Source organism: Pectinophora gossypiella, chromosome 3, assembly GCF_024362695.1.
Source record: "Pectinophora gossypiella chromosome 3, ilPecGoss1.1, whole genome shotgun sequence".
Taxonomy (NCBI): Eukaryota; Metazoa; Arthropoda; class Insecta; order Lepidoptera; family Gelechiidae; genus Pectinophora; species Pectinophora gossypiella.
The window spans coordinates 8,817,949-8,838,767 of record NC_065406.1 but is presented as its reverse complement, the minus strand read 5'-3'; the positions used below and the strand labels follow the sequence as shown (position 1 = coordinate 8,838,767).

Sequence of the window (20,819 nt, the reverse complement as noted above, 5' to 3'; positions counted from 1 at the left end):
ACGCGCTATGTGCTACCTGAATACCATGAATTTTGCCACGAGTGAATTCATCGCTCTCCAAGCGCATTCAATTACTGCGGCCCGCTACCAAACCGCTGGTTGCCAACGGTAAAATTTCACGAATTCATATATTTTTTTTATTGAATATTCGAATTTCTGTTCGAATTTGATTTAGCTTGCTATTTTGTAGTAATATTGCTCTCTTGTGAAGGAAAACAACAGGATAGAAAATTATTATATCCGGCCCATCTACTATTGAGTTCTCTTGTTTCTTCCGCCAAGGGTAGGAGTTCCCCTTGTCCAGAGTTCCACGATCAATTATTGCCAAGAAATATTCTTAAATTTTGTGCAAAATATAATACCGCAAGCTACTCTACAGCCCATTTAAAACAGTAAACAAAAGCAACATGTTAAAAGCATCTTAGAATACTCCGTTACTTAATTTAATTAAACCCAATCCACGGGAGGTTTCGGTTCGTTGCTCCGTGCTTCATGATGAACATTTGTCTTGACAACGAAATTATTCAGCATGTGAAGTAGCAGATGTTTCTACATCTCTACATGTATTTCATATTCATAGCCGTGTGTGCAGGTGGTATGTAAATCTTATTAAAGGTGTTACGCTACTGGCATTTACCTATCTTCGAATATGATATGATAGTTGATACTTTATGCGACCTGGTATAGGTTTCTGTAGCGTGTTGTATTACAACATAGTGTATCGCCCAAAGGGGTGGGCAGAGTTATATAATACACCAACTCCTCACCAGCTATGTTTAAGTCCCATGTAATGAGAGCAACGCTATTTTTTGCTGGAACCCTCGTGATATCAATACGCTAATTTCCAACTAGTCAAATAAGTTCCTTTTATTAAACGTCAAAACACGAAATTGCTATGGAATTTGTATGAAAAAGCACACTGTGACGTCATAGATAAACGTGATAAAATGTCAGACTTATTATTACGTTTTTCTTGATTAAAATTCATAAATAAGTTAAATAGAAAAAGAAAATGTTTTTCGATTTTTTTATATCTGTCGGCCCAATCATCCATGATGCCACCTGACACACACTGACCCGGGGACACTACGATAGTCAAGCATTCTCCGAACAGGGATGGGTGCTGTATTACATACAGTATTAAGATCCATGACACCTACCTAATTTTACCATTTTGCGTGCATTGGTAACTGTAATAAACAAAACAGAAAACAGAGATTTCTACTAGAAATAAGCTGAACCATTTATCAAAAACAACACCAGCTTTTTATAAATAGAATACTTCTTCCAGCGCGCCACACTAAGGCAGAGCGCCTAAAACGCTGGCCGCATTTCCCCTCTGAACTGCCAGGCCTATTCTCTGCGCAAAAAAGCAGCCAGCTCTTGGATCGCCAGTCGTCCCCTTGCGCTGAAATGTACCCTTTTTCTGTCTTACATAAACTGCCTATATACGTCCCACTGCTGGGCACAGGCCTCCCCTCAATCAACCGGAGGGGGTAGGGGGTACGGAGCATACTCCACCACGCTGCTCCACTGCGGGTTGGTGGAGGTGTTTTTACGGCTAATAGCCGGGACCAACGGCTTAACGTGCCTTCCGAAGCACGGAATCATCTTACTTTTTCGGACAATCAGGTGATTCAAGCCTGAAAAGTCCTTACCAAACAAAGGACATTATCACAAAGTGATTTCAACAATGTCCCCATCGGGAATCGAACCCGGACCTCCAGATCGTGAGCCTAACGCTCTAACCACTAGACCACGGAGGCTATTTTTCTGTCTTATGTTAGTCTAATTGTTTTATACCCTTATCTGTGTACATTAGACTGTTAAATAAATAAATAAAACAACAATAATTTTCATTTTATAACAATCAATACGAGTGAACCCCCAACCGGAAACTTATGATATTATTTTTTATAAAATTGAAAATAATTGGAAGAACGTCTGATGCGCTATCAGAATACAATGAACCTTACTTACACATTCCTGTGACTATTCTCGTCCAAGTCATTTATCAGTAAGATTCATGTGTCGGTTTTCAATACGATCTACTGCCAGCAAATATCCATTGATATAGGTACACTGTACTTGGCTTATGAATGGTATCTGTTGTGAATGTCTGCCGGATATTCATACCAACTATTTGGTATGGCAAGGAAAGTTAGCAAACTAGTACGATGAGCAATAGAAGTGAAAATATAAACATTGCAATCTTAATGTCGAGTTACAAAAGATATACAGGGTGCTAGTGACATCGTAACGAAAACTTTGAGGGATGATTGAGACCATGATTCTGAGTTGATTGCAATGGAGAATAGAAATGGAGTTTTCCGTTGCAAAAGTATGGAAACTGAAAATAATTTAAAAAATCTCAAAAAGTTTCAGACTGAAAATTCCACTTGTTATCAACTCAGAATCATGGTCTGAACCATCCCCCTCGGTATTCGTTATGGTGCCACTAATACCCATACCTACTTGTATGGCTCATTATTCGACAGAAAATTCCACTTGATATTAACTCAGAATCATAGTCTGAATCATCCCCCTCAGTATTCATTACGAAGTCACTAACACCGTGTACTTTACATCTCATTCTAGTTTTTCTAAATTCTCGTGTTATTTAATGACTAAGTTAATACAATTAATTTCATGAACCCTATCTGTTCTTTCACCTAAATGTTCAATCTTTACAAAACTTGAACAGACTTTAGGACCGTAAACTTGGCAGTATTTGCAATTGAAAAGTAGGCTTTATTCATTCACCATTTTGAATGTAGTTTGGCCGTCCCCTTGAGGTACAGCCGACGAGAAAAAAACGTGTATTGTGTAGGGGAGGTGGGGGGTGGTGACGTAATAATGAATCCATTTCCCCCGTTTGGGACGAGGTCGAATACGTTTCTGACATTCTATTATATTCGCACCCCAAAGACGAGTTCGATTTATCATTATCAGCTACAAGTATTACATGCATTGCTCGTTTATTTGGAATGTTATTCTGATGTTGTTTAAATAGATAAGTAATATACGTATATAATAGGAAATATGAAAGTTGTTGAATCAAAATAAAACCTTTAGTGACTCTATTCATAGAAACACAGTTAATTAATCCTTATTCAAATAAAGTACCTTATAATAAAATACTTTATTGCACACAAATTTACAAAAAAATTACAGCACAAACTTATTCTAAGGTGGGCAAAGGCGGCCTTATCGCTAAGAGCGATCTCTTCCAGACAACCTTCGGCAGAGGATATATACCTAGTACATTTGTACAGCTGCAGTGTACCTTATTTTTTTTTTGCCGACCAATTAGTCAACAGAAGACAAATTTTGCACACGTAAATAATCTGATGAATGTACAGTAACAAACTACAAGCAGTCAAGCACATTACCTTGTTATACCATCTCATTATTATTTAAGCCCAGTAGTTGAACGTTGGGCTCACGATCCGGAGGTCCCGACTTCGAGTGGACATAATAAGAAAAAGTCACTTTGTAACCCCCTAGTTTGGTTTGGACACTACAAACTGGTCACCAGATTATCATAAAGTAAGATGATCAGCGCTTCGAAGTACTTAGGTTATTATTTACCTCCTTGAGCACATAGTCGTTACAATATGAGCCATATCAAGAGTGGCGGCTAAATAGTAATACAAGGGTTGACGAGATCCGTCATTTACAACTCTCAGAAAGAGACAGAAGATAGAAGAAGATAACTAAAATCTGTTTACAGGCGGTGTTCATAGAGAAGGTGAAAGCACGATGGATGTATCGGCAGACTTGACTGAGCTGGGAAGAAGTAGAACATTGGTGGTCTGCAGCGGCGTCAAGTCCATCCTCGACATCGGCAGAACTCTGGAGTATTTGGTAAGAATTCCAATTGGGGTAGCCAGAGGTACATCCATCGCAAGATGAACCAAGTAACTAGAGCTTTCTGTTAGACCAACGTGACATGTAACGAGCCGTATCGCCGTCTATAAATGGTTGAGCCATCTGTGTTAGTGGTAACCAATTCACTCATTTCTATTTAAAAACAGACCAATATTATCGTCAAGAAAGAAAAAGTCTAAAGCTCATTTTTCATTTTATGATAGACAGGAACACAGCCCGAAAATGTTTGTAATAATAGGAATCTTGCTTCTAAGAATCCCGCTTACGTCACCGCTTCTTGGATACTGTACCGCTCATAGTTCTGAGTATTCTAAATTTTCGCTATAATGTTGAAACTTATTTATTAAGTACGTAGTTTGGGGAAAATTAATTAGGGTAAAGGCTTGTGCCCACTACACCGTACCATACTCAGTGCCGCACCGGGCGCTGAAATAGGGGGCGCCAAAATCAACCAATACTGGTCTACTTTAGGTAAATCCGTGAAACAATCGAAAAATATTGTATTTTGAGGGGTTGGAGCGGGGGGGGGGGGGGGCACTTTGAGGTCTCGCACCACCTAAACGCTTTGCTAGGACCGCGACTGATCATACTAGAACCGTGTCAGGCAAGGACCGACGCGTGCCGGATACTACTATACCCACTGAAACGGAGCAACCACGCTCTATTCCTGTATATAAGTACCTGGAATTCTGGCCGGTTCGTGCATGGCACGCTACGGTGTTGGTCGGTGACGGAAAATCATTGAAACTAGAGCGAACCAATTTAAGTAGCACACCTACTGACTATTCGTAACTGTCCGGTATGATAAGCGAGAAAGATTTATATGCCGCACTAAATTAATGGCAGAGATAGCAATAGACGTTACATTTTGCATGTCCTATCATTGTCGTTTTTTTAAATCAAGGACAGAAAATTCAAAATAGCACTAGTGCAATAAATGTAATTGGTCCACAAGATATCACGTAGAGGGGACTATCCTTAAAACAATCCAGGATACTGCGACTTCTAAAAGTGCCAACAAATCGAAATTCTACCTACGCGCTGCCAGAATTTTATATTTTATATGCAATTATTATCACTGTGAGCTACGATGGTAGCTGATGTATTTGATGTGGACTGTATTTCTATATGAATAAATAACAAATACTTAGCTTATGAGAGAGATTTTTAATGTAAGTATTTTCACCAAACAAGCACAAGACGTAAGCAAGAAAAACCAAGATACAAAACGTTGTCAAAAAGAAGAAATATAAAAAAAAAACATGTAAAAATATTATAAAATCTGCGAAGATTTCGCAACAATCACTAAGTATGTAAAAACAGAGTTGATTTTTATTTCGGATGCCATCCAGTGACATTACGCGCCGAATTCTTCTGAAGCATAAAGTAACACGGATCTCCGCGTTTTGAGAACATCAGAATTTTCCAAATTAAAAATTAACCTTATCTGTTCTGGAATAGTGATTATAAACTTAAAATTCAGACAGCGCTTACAACGCGGAAGAATTTTAGACTATAAATAATATAAATGAAACTGCATATGACGAAAAGAAACAAATAATAATTAATTAGCTTACATCAGCAAAACTTTTATGAAGGCAAGTTTCAAATCCGTGCATAGTCTAAGACATAAAGAAAATGCTTACAATGTCCCGCGATACACGCTGCTTTTCGTATCTTCTCGAGCATGTCGTAAAAGTCAACAAGGTAACAATCACGCTGCGAAGCTCGTAGCAATATACAATTCATCTGTTCGTGAAACAAAATAAAATATAGGTGGGTACTTACAGGTCACATACATTTTTTAATCGTGATCACTCTTGCAAAGACGAAAATACAATTCATTTGAAGTATATTACAATAAGTACTTGCAAGCAAAAAAAAGGTAACAAACGAGAGTCACCCCGGAAAATAAAAATGTACTTAAATACATTTAACCTGGACATAGATTTATTTTTATTCCTAGAAATGAGCATTTAATTAGTATTCGGCCAGCAAACTTTTCCGAACTTGTATTAAACTTGCGACACTTTCTGCTTTTGAGAAGTTCTTGGAGCTATACAAGAAGTTGTTTATTTGCATTCCTGGAAGGTATAGAAATGAATACATACCTATCCTATACTATATAACAAAATTAAATGGCTCTCGAAAATTTCTCTGAAATGTTACTCGTGAATTTGTTTAAATATTCTTGTGAAATTAAATCTGAGCAGCTTGTCTTTCAGGAAGGGTTCGTTACTTTTAGGGCGCTTACAGACGCTGAGTCGTTGGTCTGTAGGCGGACTTAGCTGCTCAGCTAAAATGTTACATTTTCAGAAAGGAGGTTTTGTATGTTTTTTCCCATGAATGTTTTATCCTGAGTAATCCTGATAGAGTTTTCGTAACCTGTGTTCTAAATCACTATCATAATCTTTACTCAATGCAATGTCAGTAGAAAATGTTTTACTTTTTCCGTCATTATTATGGCGTGACGAAAAGGACATACCCTGGTTGATCTATACATATTCCTTTTTACCTTTGCGGTTTCTAGAACACCTAGCAAGTTATACCTACCAAGAAATATTGAGAGATTGTTAAGCAGTAAGTAAATTCATGGAAATATCAGTGAACATAACGCCTGAACTATTCTGACCCATAATAGTGAAACACATAGTTGACAACAGCAGTACGTGGTCAAGTGGAACTGTATTGATAAGGGCATTGTCTCCGTTGACCTATAAAATCTTGCATGATGTGATGCATCAAACAACACCCTTACGTCATAGTTGTGCTTCATTCCAAAGGGGAAACCTTGTTTTACTGTAATATAAAAGAACAATGTTTGGCGAATTCCGCACGAGTTGACTTGCACGATCTGTAAGCTGCTTTTTAGGGCAATCCAAAAGCATTTCACGAATCACCGCTTTTCAGAGAGAGTGGATAATAGGTAAATACAATCGACGGATTAGCGATGTTTTGTTTTCATTTTTTGTACATAGTACAGTACCCTTACAGAACGACATTAACAGCCCAATTAAGAGCCCACTGCTGGGCTCCCCTCCCTTCGATCAACCGCAGGAGGTATGGAGCATACTGCACCACGCAGCTCTACTGCAGGTTGGTGGAGGTGATTTTTAAGACTAAGAGCCGGGACTCACGGCTTAGCGTGGAGCACGGAATCATCTTATTTCTGCAATCTCCTTACCAAACAAAGGATATGCTCACAAAGTGAAGGACCTCCAGATCGTGGAACCAACGCTCTACCCACTAGACCGTGGAGACTGTTAAACTACTTACTTACTTATATATTTTTTAATTCACGTCTAGGAAACGCAGGGAGTGTGCGTGTGCGCTTTTGGCGAGTCCGATGATTTCCCGGCGTTCTACACGGCGCGGTCGGGTCATCGTGCGCCGAACCGCGTGGCGAACGCGCAGGAAGCTGCGAGAATACTGCAGGCGTCTCTCGACCTTCGACTTGGATCTGGCATCCTTATTGCTGTACCCTTACCAAAAAAATTTGCTATGGATGGTAAGTGAAACATTGGTATAAAATTCCGTAGTAGAAGGAAGAAACGCAAATATTTTTGTCGCCATCAGCATTTTAAGCTGCCATTGTGCTCCTTTTAATGACCATTCGAGGCGTCTTATTTGAGCAATTTTCAGTACCTAGGTGAGTTTCATAGCTATGTTATGTTAGTGTACTTACTGCCTTCTGGTTTTATTTTATAAAGACGACAGAAAATTATAAATGAACTTATTTACACGAGGAAATCATTTCGTTTACATAATATTTAGGTAAGCAGAATATAAATCACCAATTTCGTCACAGTCCCATAACATGCATATTGCGTACACAAGATGAGATCTTGTCTGTGCTATAGACTGTAAATTACCTTATTAGGCTTGAAGGTAGCTATGGCTTGTATAATATATATTACAGCAAAGTGCCGCTTCAGCGTCATATCCTGCTATATTGTCACACATCACTGCTTCTGTGTTTACAGCAGCACTATTAAGTTCTTAACGACCTACTTTGATGCCGTGATCTAGGTGTGTCCATTTTGTGTGCAGGTCAAACCTATGAGGATAAAACTTGCCTATTTCTCCCATCACGTGTCGCTACTTTTTCTTTAATTTTGACAGTTCCCCATACTATTTGAGTAAACAAAAATATGGCTTAGGTTATATTTTACAATTTAACCCCTTGCGCAGCGTTTAACTGCAAAATTATAGTGTTATATTTGTTTCCTAAAGATCGGAAAGAAGAAAACTTAGAAAAAAACGTATTTTCAATCAAAACTGCCTTTTTGCAACTAGCTACTTTTTTTTCGTAACTCTTTTTTCAGACTGAATACTCTCCACGTTGCCTCACATTGTAAAGCAATTTAAAACGAGTTTTAGCTGGACAGTATGGAGAACTGTCAAAATTTAGAAACATTCAATAGTGCTGCCGCGTACATTTAAATGGTGAATTATTCGTAGCACCTAAAGTGAGAAACAAGTTTTTTTTTTATGGCTGATTCCTGGTAGAGGTTGCTTGGAAGAAATTGCCGCCCATTTTGCTAAATGTTTGTATATTTTGTTTGTGTGCATTAAAGTATATTTGATTGATTTATTGAGAAACAAGCTTCATGTGTTATGTATGCGTGTAATTTTAATTTCAGAGAAAGTAATAGAGGGCGCTATAGCGAGCGCTTTGAAGGAAGCAAACGCTCAAGGAATTAGTGGCAAGGAAGTGACTCCTTTCATCCTAGCAGCAGTAGCCAAGATAACGGGTGGAGCATCCCTTGATTCCAGTATCCTTTTTTATATTCTACGAACGTAATTTATACCTCAGAATTATTTTTTGTTGATCACCTGATTGCCCGAAAGTAAGACGATCCGTGCTTCGGAAAGCACGTCAAGCCGTTGGTTCTAGTTACTACTTACTGATGTAAGTATGTAGTCGTTACACGAGTCATGTCAGGGACCTTTGGCGGCTCAATCATAACCTTGACACCAGGGTTGATGAGGCTGGTATTCCACTTCACAACCCACACGATAAGAAGAAGAGTATTATTCACACGTAACATAAGCTCACGAGTATATTCCCAATTGGGCCAGTCAGAGGTACGATAAGGTGCAAAAATCCAATCAGTTTCTTGCAAAGTACTATATTTACTGGTTGCACTTAGGACCTCCTGGTTACATGTCGTTTCTGTAATAGACCAAAAACACCTACAAAAGCATAAATTTTATAATAATGACAATTTATGGTTCATAATTTCACCACTGTTTACAAATAATTCGCTGGGCTCAATTGAGGCGGCCAATCAGCTCGCGACACCACACACTTCAGGACCTGTGGTCGACGATTTCCCTCAATCAGCGCTTATCGCTATCGAGATTAATTCTTTCAAATATTTTTCCTCTCAGACGACACCCTGAACCGAGGTTCGCGCCCAACTGGGTACCCTCAGGCCTATTATCTTATTGTACCCAGTGAGAGCCTTCAGCCTTCATTTGGCCAGCTAAGTAGTTAATGCCATCTGCGGCAAATCTACAAAAAGTCACGTCAGCTGGGCTCAGTAACTGCACTTTTGCTCTATGATTGTACTGTGATGAACTGAGCCCGTTTCACCGATCTTCACATTATCTTCATTAATCAAAGTGTTGTATAATCACTGTATAGGCACATCTGTTGTATAGGCACATCGTGTGATATCTTGTCTTTTGCAAAGTCTGATTATATTATAGACGGCGATGATAATTAGCCCTACAGATTAGGAAAACCAGTAAGTAGCTTATATTTGATTGATTGTGAATACGAGACTGCTTGCCGTAAAATAGAATGAAAATCTCTTCAAAGGGGAGATACTTGATATAGGTAATACTAAAGGTAATCTGAATGGAGAATCGGTTATTCATTACCATTTTAATTGGCACCTTGACAGTTTTTGGATGAGTATTAAAAAAAATCAAACGCTTATTTTATACCTCTTAAAATATTTTATTTTCTCGAAAAAGCTTTATTTAATAGAAAAAGAACTATTTTTCTTCATTACTTTCAAATTTCGCGCGAAAACGGTTGGTCACGTGACATTTTGCACAGTAACGTCACTTTCCAATAAACAAAGAAACTATCAAACAGTGCAACTTGAAACCTGACATAAATTTTGTGTGATATGTGACGTACACGCAGATAAAAAAATCTGATCCTTATTTTGTAAAAATAAAATATTTAAAAATGATCTTAATAAAAAACTATTGGACAATTATCGTTAAATGATAAACTACCATAATTATCCGACATATTTTATTGTTAAAAATGTCAAGTAACTAACTGTTCTAAGATCACAAGTTACCTACCTAATTTGATACACTTTGAAACCCAAAACAAGAATGTAATTCACCTATTCCCCTAAAGTAATTCAATGTAAATATTACTTTTCTACAGTTTGTATCTACATTTTGCCTGTTTAGGTTGATATTAAGCAAAGTTAGGGAAATATAGAACAAATAATAACAAGAAAGCGGTCTGTCTGCGCCTCTAATACCACGGAACAATTATAAGGCTATTAAAAATGTTTAATTAGAGGTGGGTCCGCTACTAATTTGTCGGTAAATTAAACATGAAGACGCCGACGGTCCTGATAGTGCAGTAATTACCACAATTTCTTTCCTGAACGAGATCCAGACATCGCTCTTATAAAAAACAACGCCAGGGTCGGCGCCGACATCGCCGTCGAGTTTAAAAAGCTGGGGAATGCGGAACATTCCTCTAATATTGGAGATTCCACGGGCGGGCGAATATCGCATGACGCATTCCCGCCTGTGAGAAGATTTCATACGTCGAGTCGCGTTCATGCTGGGGCGGAATCTTTGGATGATGGAGATCCAATGTTCGGACCACATATGCGGTGCGACGCCGACGTGTTAGTGATCGGTGGAGCCAACGTGGATAGAACGTATAGGGTCACAGAGGAACAGCTGCAGGTGAGTGATTGCGAACACTTTCTAGTGATAAATGACGTCATGCGCCATTAGTCTTGTATTAGGTTGAGCAGATTTTGTGTTCTGTTCTTAAATATTTCAACTATTACTTACCAACTTGTTTTGTTAAAAGATTATATTTCTGAAATATTACTCATTACTCATGGGTCATTAGCTAATCTTGTCATATTTGTTTAAAATACAGTGTACGTACAATGGGACCATTTAAAATAATACACCTTTTTTTTAACAAACTCTTTATTTAATGCATTTATTATGATAATATTAGCTCTCAGTCGCCTAGTGCGTACCTTCGGAAAGTTGTAACAACTCTACGTATTGAAACACACAAAACAGTAGACACTAGACAGACACGCGTAGAAGGGGAGGGGTGATGTGGTGTTTACTGCCTGCAGGAGCGTTCTCACCGCGAGAATTCATTAACGAGCGTTTGAATATGAGCATTTAGTTGCAAGTAGCTCTTTTTTCGTGTTCAAAACATAAATCATCACTTATTTAAGATCCACGCTCTTGTCGGTGTAGCATCCTTCATGCTATTTTTTAGGGAAAACTAGAGCAGTGGTTCTTGCCTTCTGCCAAAACAGTTCTGCCAAATCGTTCCAATTTTAAATTTCTTCTAACGTTTATCTCGCAGAGGAGGAATGTTTTCATAGCGAGTACTCTCCTATATGAAGAGTATTGCTCATTTCAACATCATAAAACTGGCGATAATTTGAACTCGTTTTGCAATTGCCGGCTTAGTATTTTCTCAGGCCAAATGAAGGTTACACTAAGCAACATTAGACCTTTTACACCTGAGTAGATAGGACTGTGTCAGCTATAGTAACAATAAGTCCCTTTGATTGCCAAACCAGCGGTCCGAAGTGGAAAACAAACTTTTCTAATTGGGTTCTGATGTAGTCCTCCAACTTATGGTAGGGCGGCCTGCTTGATTGATCCAGGTGGACGTATATAGAGGCTGTTTACAGGTAAATAGTGATACATAGTAGTTACAATATAATGCTGGATGTGAATCTCGATTTATGTTAACGTCGTCAAGCTATTATATTCGCTCTCTCTGTTATTCATAGCCGACACAAACACATCACCCCTTTAAAAAACACACGCGTCCGACAAGTTTAACATTTGGAAACAAGAAACAGGAGAATACTTAAGTTGACACATTACTAGGTCGGCACATATTCGACCAACTTAGACAATCTGATCAAAATCACGCTAGATGAAACTTTATAATCGAATTCCTGAAAGTAATTCCTGTTTGTTCTAGTACAGATTACACGGAAAGCTCTGGAAATAACATTTCAAAATTAAATATTTAGCGAGGAAAAGCCTCTCAAGCTCCTATTTCCCTTTGTAAATTCGCTCAAAAGAATTGCAATTAATTAATGTTAGTAATATCCGTAAATACATGTAACAATATATTTCTACAGTTGGTCGATTGAAAACACGTCACAAATAAACGCAACAAACGCTATTTCCAAATATTTCTGTGCAACAAGACCCGTTATGTAACAAAAGATGTGCTAACGATAGGAAACAAATTGAATAGAGATACATAGTGCGAGTAGGAACAATACACAAGACTAGTGTCAAAAGATATAGTGTGAAGATGTAGGCAGCACATCAGAGACGAGTTCAAATTTCCATTTGTTTATATCGATTAGTTTACAATAAACATAACGTCAGTTATACGATTTTATAAGCCAAGGCACATGTTATTTACCGTTTTTGGAAGAAATGCAGGATTTAGATTGGATCCTAGCTACAAATTATTCAACTTTCCGAATATAGGTACAAATTTTAATAAGATTGGTACATTCATGTGACAACAATATTAAAAAACTATTTTTCTGCATAAATTCACAAAATATTATACCTACTCTAAGCGAACAGAATAATTTCATACTCGTCATTACAATATATCTATAAATTTACTTCGTAGTAAATACAAATATGTAGTTAGGTATTCAATAAAGTAGGGTGGCCGTTCTACGCTGGAGGACGTCGCCGCTCGCCCGGGCAGCTCCTCATTCTGACACAGCCATCGTTATCTACTTCCCCATCCACATTGTACGAGGACCTACGGGCGACAGGGCTTGCCTCCAGCTTTACTAACGGCTTCAACACTTAAAACACTAGGTGGTAGCTGAGCCATGCGACGACTGGACAACTATGACAATGTTAGTGTGCCAACATAACAAGTATCTTACATTGATAAAATTAAGATCGTCTTAATCTTTGCTCATTCAATGGAGTTTATACAAGGACAGCTGCACGTGTTGGCACTTATTATGAGATATAACAATGTAACACGTGTGGAACACCATTGGGATCGTTTCCAAGCCGGCTCTTGTCGTAGTTTCTATCATTCCCCCTACCCATCGCCGCACTGCATCACTACCAATATAAGTTTCGAGTGCCAAAACCTTCTCTTAGTAATTGAGTAAAGTCTCGTTATCCATTACTTTATGATAAAATATGTACGAAAACGTTTTATTTTAAAACCGCTGAAATGAAAACGTGTATGAATGTAGTTGTTCACTTTATATCGTTACAAGCATATATTCGTAGGCACTACGTCGTTAAGCTCATATCAGTACTATTTTTGTCGATCTGTTCATGCACAAATACTCGCATTCTACACATGTACAAATTATGTTAATTATTTACACTGCGGAGTAGGGTCATCCTTCATCCGTCGGTGACGTAAGCTTCGGAACAGAACCCTGATGAGGCGCGTGACGCTAACGAAGCGGTGAACAGTCCGGCACATCTCTACTCTACTCCTATCAATACTGTTCGGGCCACTCGTGCATAGTAAGTAGGTATAAAAATTTACAAGTATACTATGTATAACTAAACTAACGCTCCTATTGGAGAGCCTGAACCCAAGTTATTCTGATCTTCGCGTGCGGAACTGAGCTGCTGTTCGTACTCATAGTGCACGTTCTGATATTTATTTACGTTTCGTCAGTTGTTCATAATATATTTTCAGGGGATTTTAATTATGAAATAAAATTAAACTCTAAAGGCTTTATAAACAAAAAAATAATAAGTACCTATAAGTAGATAAATAATATAAAGAGGATTGCCTCGTGTCTGTGATATTCTTATGCACGCATGAAATGCTTCAGTGTGACGGATATCTATTCAAAATTAGTCTATTACATTTCTGTATACAACATGAATTAAAAATATATATATATTTTTATCTGCATTATAACACAACTTATTTCTGCCAAGCGTAGGAACTAAACACAAGCTTTGCTCGTGAAATAGAATTCACCTTTTCTAAATTACGCACTATACCAGTCAGTTCTCGAATGAGATGCATTGTTCTCGTAAATCACAGAGCTCGAATAGCTCGTTCAAATATAATTATAAACACTTTATGATACACTGACTCGCGTCGTTGGGACATTCCGGTTTGACTAGCACTATAAACATCACTATAAACAGTACTGGCAATTGACAACGGCACGGGTGACTGTGCGGGCGGCGGAGGCGGCTGCTCAGCGCGCTCGGCTCACAGCTCGAACTCAGCGCGCGTGTGCCGGCGCGAGTGCAGGCGCACGCGCGCGGCCGCGGCCCGAGCGCCCGGCGCGCCCGCGGCGGTGTAGCGGCGTGCGCCCGCGCCCGCCAGCGTCGCCGCGCCGCCGGCCGGGAACGAGCGCCACCGCCGCCCGAACAGCCGCTCCAGGTAACATCTTAGTCAGATCCTGGTCGCCGCACTGTCCACCGCCAGTGGTCGGTACTCGCCTCGCGCCAGCTCGCGCATCTCGCAGTTGTTGTTACCATTCACGGTCTTCGGGCCGAGCGGCTCGTCGTGCGTTCCCCGTCGCGAGCACGACTCCGCGCCGCGCCCGAGCAACGCCTCACGCTCCGTCCCGCGCTCGGGGCTGCCTCCATGCGTGCGCACACCGCCGTTCGCATTTACGGCGTTCACTATCACCGTCTGCGACAGCGGTCCACCGTGAATCGGACTGCCGCCGTCGAGCAGTTCGCCAGCCCCGAGCTCGCTTCGTAATATTCTAATTTTCTGAATCATCTCCTTTATTTCGTATCGGAGGATTCCCAGGAAGCACAACTTTAAAAATGCAATCACGCAGTACCCTAGAACGAACAGCGCGTCCGCCGTCCGTCTTAACCACACCAGCAACCGCTCGGCGCAGGCGGCCGTGTGCGGCGCGCAGTGTGTGGGCGTGACCGGCGCGAGCGATGCGGTAGACGTCGGCGTGAGTAGCGCGGGCGGGGTGGCAGGCGTGTGCGCCGGCATGCGGCAGCAGCTCGGCGGTAGCGTCGTGCGATTAAATGCAGCGAAGTCGGCGGGACCGGTCACTCCGCAGCACCGTTGCTCTCTCTGTAGTCGATCCCACGCCTCCGCGAATTCGACGTCCGAATCGTAGTCTTTCGCGAGGCGGATGCGTAGTTGTGGTCGGAGCTCCCGACACACTCGTTCGAAGCGAAAGGCCCAATAGACGCCGATGGCGGCGTCCCCGACAAGCAGCGCCAGCAGGGCTAGCCAGTAAGCGTTGAGCATGCGCTCTGAGAGACGCAGCGCAGCGAGGCAACCGAGTAGCTGCAGCAGGCCGGCCTGCGCGGGCAGGGCCGCGTACCCGTAGAGGAAACCGGGCTGCGCGGCGCCCAGCCCCGGCACGATGGCGCGCCGGTAGTCGGCGAGCGCGCGCCCCGCCGCCGCACAGAAGGCGAGCGCGCCAAGCAGCAGTGCGCCGTTGCACGCGTAGATCCAGATGCGGTAGTAGCGCATGGCGCGGTGCGCGGCGGGGTGCGCGGGGCGCGCGGGCGGCGGCAGCGTCATGGTGGCGGGCGCCGCGTCATGGCGCCGCCCGCGCCCGCGCCGCCGCCACGCGCCGCGCCCCACGCCTCTGCAACACACACGAAAGAAAAATTTGTTAATTCGGTGACAGCTGCATAGATAGTGAAGTTAGTAGACATTCATAACAACCAAAATCACCAAACAGCTCCCGAAAACTCTTCCAATCTCACGATTTTATGGACCTACTCGTACAATAAAATCATCAAAATATCAGGGTACCCAAAGCCATAATAATACGATGTCTCATAACGTGCCGTACATAACCACCCATAGCACTTGGGCAACAAAAGGCTTTGCGTCGTTTGTTTATCTTATCCAAACATAACCCTCTATGTAGCGTCACTAATTAATTTTCAGTGCGAAGGCCTTGTCTTTAAACGTGGGTAAGGGAGTTGGTGTTATGTCAGACGGACAGAGAAATTAATGAATGTAAAGGGTTGCTTGCTCTCTTTGAAGATTAGACTGATATTTCGCATAACTCGCATTGAAAGATATAACTCTACACTTGTCTCGCATATGTCTTGTCTTATGTGTTTGTTAGTGAGTAATCGTTACATAAGCCATGTCAGGGGACATTTAGCGGCTCAATAATAACCCTGACACCAGGGTTGATGAGGTTGGAACTCCACTTGACAACCCACATGATAGAAGAGAAGATGTGAAATTAAAAGAGGTATAATAATAAACAAGAATTATTAGCTCTTAAGTCCGTCAAACTGAAATGGGACTGGACCGGACACGTTTGTCGGATGCATCCGGGCACGGGTCGCGCACTCACTGGATACGCGGGCATAGAAGACGAGGAAGACCGCGTAAAAGATGGTGTGGCGACCTCAATGCTTATGGGAGGGATTGGCCGGAGATCGCGCGAAGTCGAGAGGAGTGGAAAAATCAAGGGGAGACCTTTGCCCAGCATTGGGATCGAATAGGCTAAATAAGATAAGATTAGCTCTGCACCTTTTGTAGTTCGCAATATACGCAATAGAACTCTAATTTAGTATTGTAACTGACGACTCTTTAGATTTTCCGGTCAGCAACCTGAACGACTCAGGTCGTTTGGTGGCATCAGTTTTCCTTAAATTTGGAAACCACCTAAGGTAGACACATAAAATGGACCCACACGTTTCTCAATAGGTCCAAAACGAGTAGGACTGAATGCATAATACAACGGTATGTAAGTATCTCCGTCTATCTGACATTTCCCATTATTTATGGCCATTGGATCCTGAACAAAACAAGTCCAACAAGAATGAGGCCAAGGAAATTGTTTACTGCGACTCGAGAGCCTTTTAAAATATTTTATACGCGTTTTTTGTCTTCCTTTGTATTAGTGTTTATTTATTGACGCTACCTATTGCTAAGGTTTTTTCGATATCGTATTTGTAAGACGTCAATCAAATATAATGCTACTTCTTTCTTATGCCCACCCTCAACTATTGACATACTTCATACACTGCACACCTTCCATCTTACTACCTATTTCAATGCAATACATTTACTACTCTACTGTTTTTTTTGTCCAATTATTTTGTTGTTATTTCTTTAATATTAATTTCTGACTTGTTTCTAATACCTATTACGTGTGTTTTGTTTGATTACCCATATTATGATTTTTACGTTTAAATGTTGTATACTCCTATAGTGGTATTGCAAATATAATAAATAAGCAAGTCGGTAGACATTAATAATATCAAATCTCCAGAGAAAATCAGATGTTAAAATGTTTCTTCGATATTGCATAGCTACGAAGTATACTACGTATATGTCAAAGAAATTCAATATTCCAAGACGCCGCTCCTCAAACTTGCACAAGTCGGAAAACTTGAGGGTTATTAAAATAATTTTTAAAGCGTTTACTTCAACACCTCATAGATGTACCTTTCAATACGAAAATACAAGCGTAAAAGTATAGTAAAAAGTTAAATTGAAGGAAGAAGAGCTTTGGGAAATTGAGTGACGATTTTTGCTCTAACGAAAAACTTGCCTTACAATTGATGAATGAAATACAGTCTAAATACTTATATACGCTAAGAAAAAGCGGAAATTGTATTATGAGAACAATGTTGGCATTAACATATTGGTGCAGTATAGCAAAGTGTTTTCATATCTAGTGTCTGATCCTATCATAGACTTTTTTTGTTTTAGTTTTCCCCGAAGGGCAAGGCAATGGGATCTATGCCCATACAGCCATGTCTTATGTTTTTTTCTTGATGATAAATAATGAAATGAGTAAAGGTAATGACGATGAATGATGAAACCTAAGCCCCCACCCTCGGAGCAGACTCCTACTCCGAACCCCAAAAGAATTAACTCAAGCATAAACTTTTGAGTTATAAAGCGGCTTATTGGCACGAAGTGAAAATAGATAGATACACTTTGTTTATTGAATATTCCGATATTAATAACACTATCGCATATGTTTTCCGACTAACTTAATACGATCATTAACCACAAAACACCACTTTGTATTGATTATTTAGATTACTCAATGAAGAAAGCAACCGTCCCGTTTCCGTTCCCGCCAAAAAGCCCCTATCATAGACCAACACGGGCTTGCTCTAAGGATCCTATGGATAAAATGTTGAGAGTCCTTGCGTCGGAGGGTGTATTGAATTGAATCTCTTTGATTCACGTCTACTGCTTATAGGTTGTTAAGATGTCGACGAGCAAATGTTATGTACATATTGCCAGACACGCATTTAGGTGAAGGGCTTTTTCAAAATGACGACTGTACACATACGTATCGACATAAAAACTTAAAATCTTTAAAAGTTGTACCAAAATGTACCATAGAGTAATTAACAATACTACGTATAGAAAGGACACTCCGCCCCGCACCGTTACGAGCTCGGAGCGAACTGGATTTACCTCACCCTCCTGAAGGGGGGCACGCCGCACGTTAGACTATCTAAGGAGAGGGAGCGCGCGCGGATTATATATCTCGCTCGCACGCACAGGGTTAGAGTAGCACAGGGTAAAAACGAGATTTTTGAATGGAGTGTCGGGACTGTTCTCTAGGCCACATTTAGGAACATATATTTGCAACGGTTCCCAAACCCACATTCTAAAGTATGTTGTCGTAAAAAACATAATTAATAGTCTGTTAAATAAGACTCGTTAGACAGAGGAAGTTCCTCCTAAGAGCAAATAGAAAGAGTATGCAATATTCGCAACTCTACTTCACTACTGGTTACAGTAAGCTTGTAGCATATCGTTGTAGATACATATACGCCGTTGTATGCATGTAATATTCTGCTTAGAGAATATCCGAGAATACTGTTCGACTGAGAAACGAGGTTCACCCTCAAGGCCTCAGTATCGATAACGTCTTTGACACAATTCCATTATACACAAGTGCCCATTGAATCTGCTTGTCATACTTTTCGACCAAGCGATCAAAATGAGGAGTCTTAAACGGGTAGAGAGCAAACTAAGAATCATTGTTGAAAGAGCGTTGTACCTTCATATTTATTAAGTACATTTTCATCACAATTAATAAAAATGCATAGGGCTGCCAACACATGTTATTGGTGGCTAAAAATTACTAATAAGATAGTTTTAGACGCAGATTCAAATATGTTAAATTGACCTTCAACAAGTTTATCTATGATAATTTCGTTAAATAAATGATTTTGATTTCTGATTTGTTTTATACAGAATGTCACATTGATATCTTCAACATATACAGTTAATAATTAAAGCACATAATAACGGGTTCTTATCGCGTTTAAATGGGGATATGAGACTCGGTAAGAACCCGTTACTATGTGCTTTAATTATGATAATAACCGCGTAAACTTAAAACAATGTATATACAGTTGAGTTATAATAATCTAATTGGATTAACTTGATTAGGTGACCACGTCCTGTCTAATGTGGAGGACTAATTAATGCGATGAGCTTATAAGCTGTACAGTTTATCATAATAACATCTATCTTGGGACTCTAATTATACCAAGATTGGCAACAAATTGGCTTCTGATATCTGTAGCTCTGCCCGCATCAATAGGGATTACGGGTTTGAGTGTATTTTAAATTAACTATATCTACCCGAATTTGTATAGGTACAATAAATATAATAATATCATTGTCAATAATAAGGCGGGTCAATAGTAACCCTGACACCAGGGTTGATGAGGTTGGTAATCCACCTCACAACTCACAGGAGAAAAGAAGAAGAATATATCATTAGTTCATTATTCACTCTAAGTACTTTTTTCTTCTCACGTCTCAGTCTGATGCTAATGTAAGGAAGCGAGGGAGTAAGTTTGTTTATATGCAAGAGGCAAGCTCGGTTACCGAACCGATTTCCAAGTTTGTTCACCGTTGAAAAGGTAATTTACTGCATCTTGAACACCCGGAGTCGTGACTAGGTAGTTTTATCATTATCGCAACCCCCAAGGAAGAGGAAAAACACATTATTATATATCACCTACGTATAAGGCCTCGGTCTCGAATTTTGCGGGCAGCGGAGCGGCAGCGGCGGCGGCGCGGGAGAGGGGCGGGCAACGCATACCTGTTCTCGAAACCAGCGGGCAGATCGCGCGGCACTGTAGCGGTGTAGTGTTGTGTTCGTGGTTGTGTTGTCGACATTCGCAAACGAAATGTCTGAAAATCGGCGACAACGGCGTTTTTTATTTCTTCCCATAAACGATTAATTATTCTTCTATTTTTATGGTTCACATCTTTGCTGTTCCATATGGGTCTCCTCTCAAAGATTGCCGAAATAATTTGCTCTTGCACGTCCGAGGACATTTTGATACCTACGTCACGAAAAAAAAGTACAACACTATACTACAATGCAGACGCGCAACGGTCACCGCTCGACTGGAGTGCACCGCTCGTTGCCCGCCCCCGCGCCGCTCCCGCGCCGCTGTTTTCGAGACCCGGTCCATTTGACGATACGCATAAGATCCTGCCGCTCCCGCGCCGCCGCCGCCACCGCCCCGCTGCCCGCAAAATTCGAGGCAGAGGCCTTAGATGTTACAGTCAAAACCCTAGTTATTCTAGTATTTGCTAAGGGGCTTTGTCTGCAGGTACTAGAAATCCCTAGAGAAAATTATTTGTATAAAGGTTAGGTTAGCTACCAAATTGGTTACGTAAGTATGCTGGTGACAAT

At 40.6% G+C, this 20,819-nt stretch overlaps 2 protein-coding genes across 3 annotated transcripts in view; one reads left to right on the top strand and one right to left on the bottom strand.

The window, feature by feature from the left end:
• The window catches only part of LOC126381856 (uncharacterized), a 148,053-nt gene that overhangs the window by 24,857 nt on the left and 102,377 nt on the right, over positions 1–20,819 (top strand). For both annotated transcript variants that reach the window (XM_050031378.1, XM_050031379.1), the window contains exons 5-8: positions 3,734–3,867; positions 7,198–7,399; positions 8,535–8,666; positions 10,547–10,845. In XM_050031378.1, coding sequence (XP_049887335.1) covers positions 3,734–3,867; positions 7,198–7,399; positions 8,535–8,666; positions 10,547–10,845 — 767 coding nt within the window. The remainder of the gene's footprint in view (positions 1–3,733; positions 3,868–7,197; positions 7,400–8,534; positions 8,667–10,546; positions 10,846–20,819) is intronic.
• Positions 14,552–15,682, bottom strand: LOC126381864 (CD82 antigen-like). Its single transcript, XM_050031399.1, has one exon. It carries the CDS (start codon positions 15,680–15,682, stop codon positions 14,576–14,578), a length of 1,107 nt encoding a protein of 368 aa, XP_049887356.1. The 3' UTR covers positions 14,552–14,575.

Excerpts from the sequence above, each read along its gene's own strand:
- LOC126381864 (XM_050031399.1), bottom strand. The coding sequence starts at position 15,682 with ATGACGCTGCCGCCGCCCGCGCGCCCCGCGCACCCCGCCGCGCACCGC.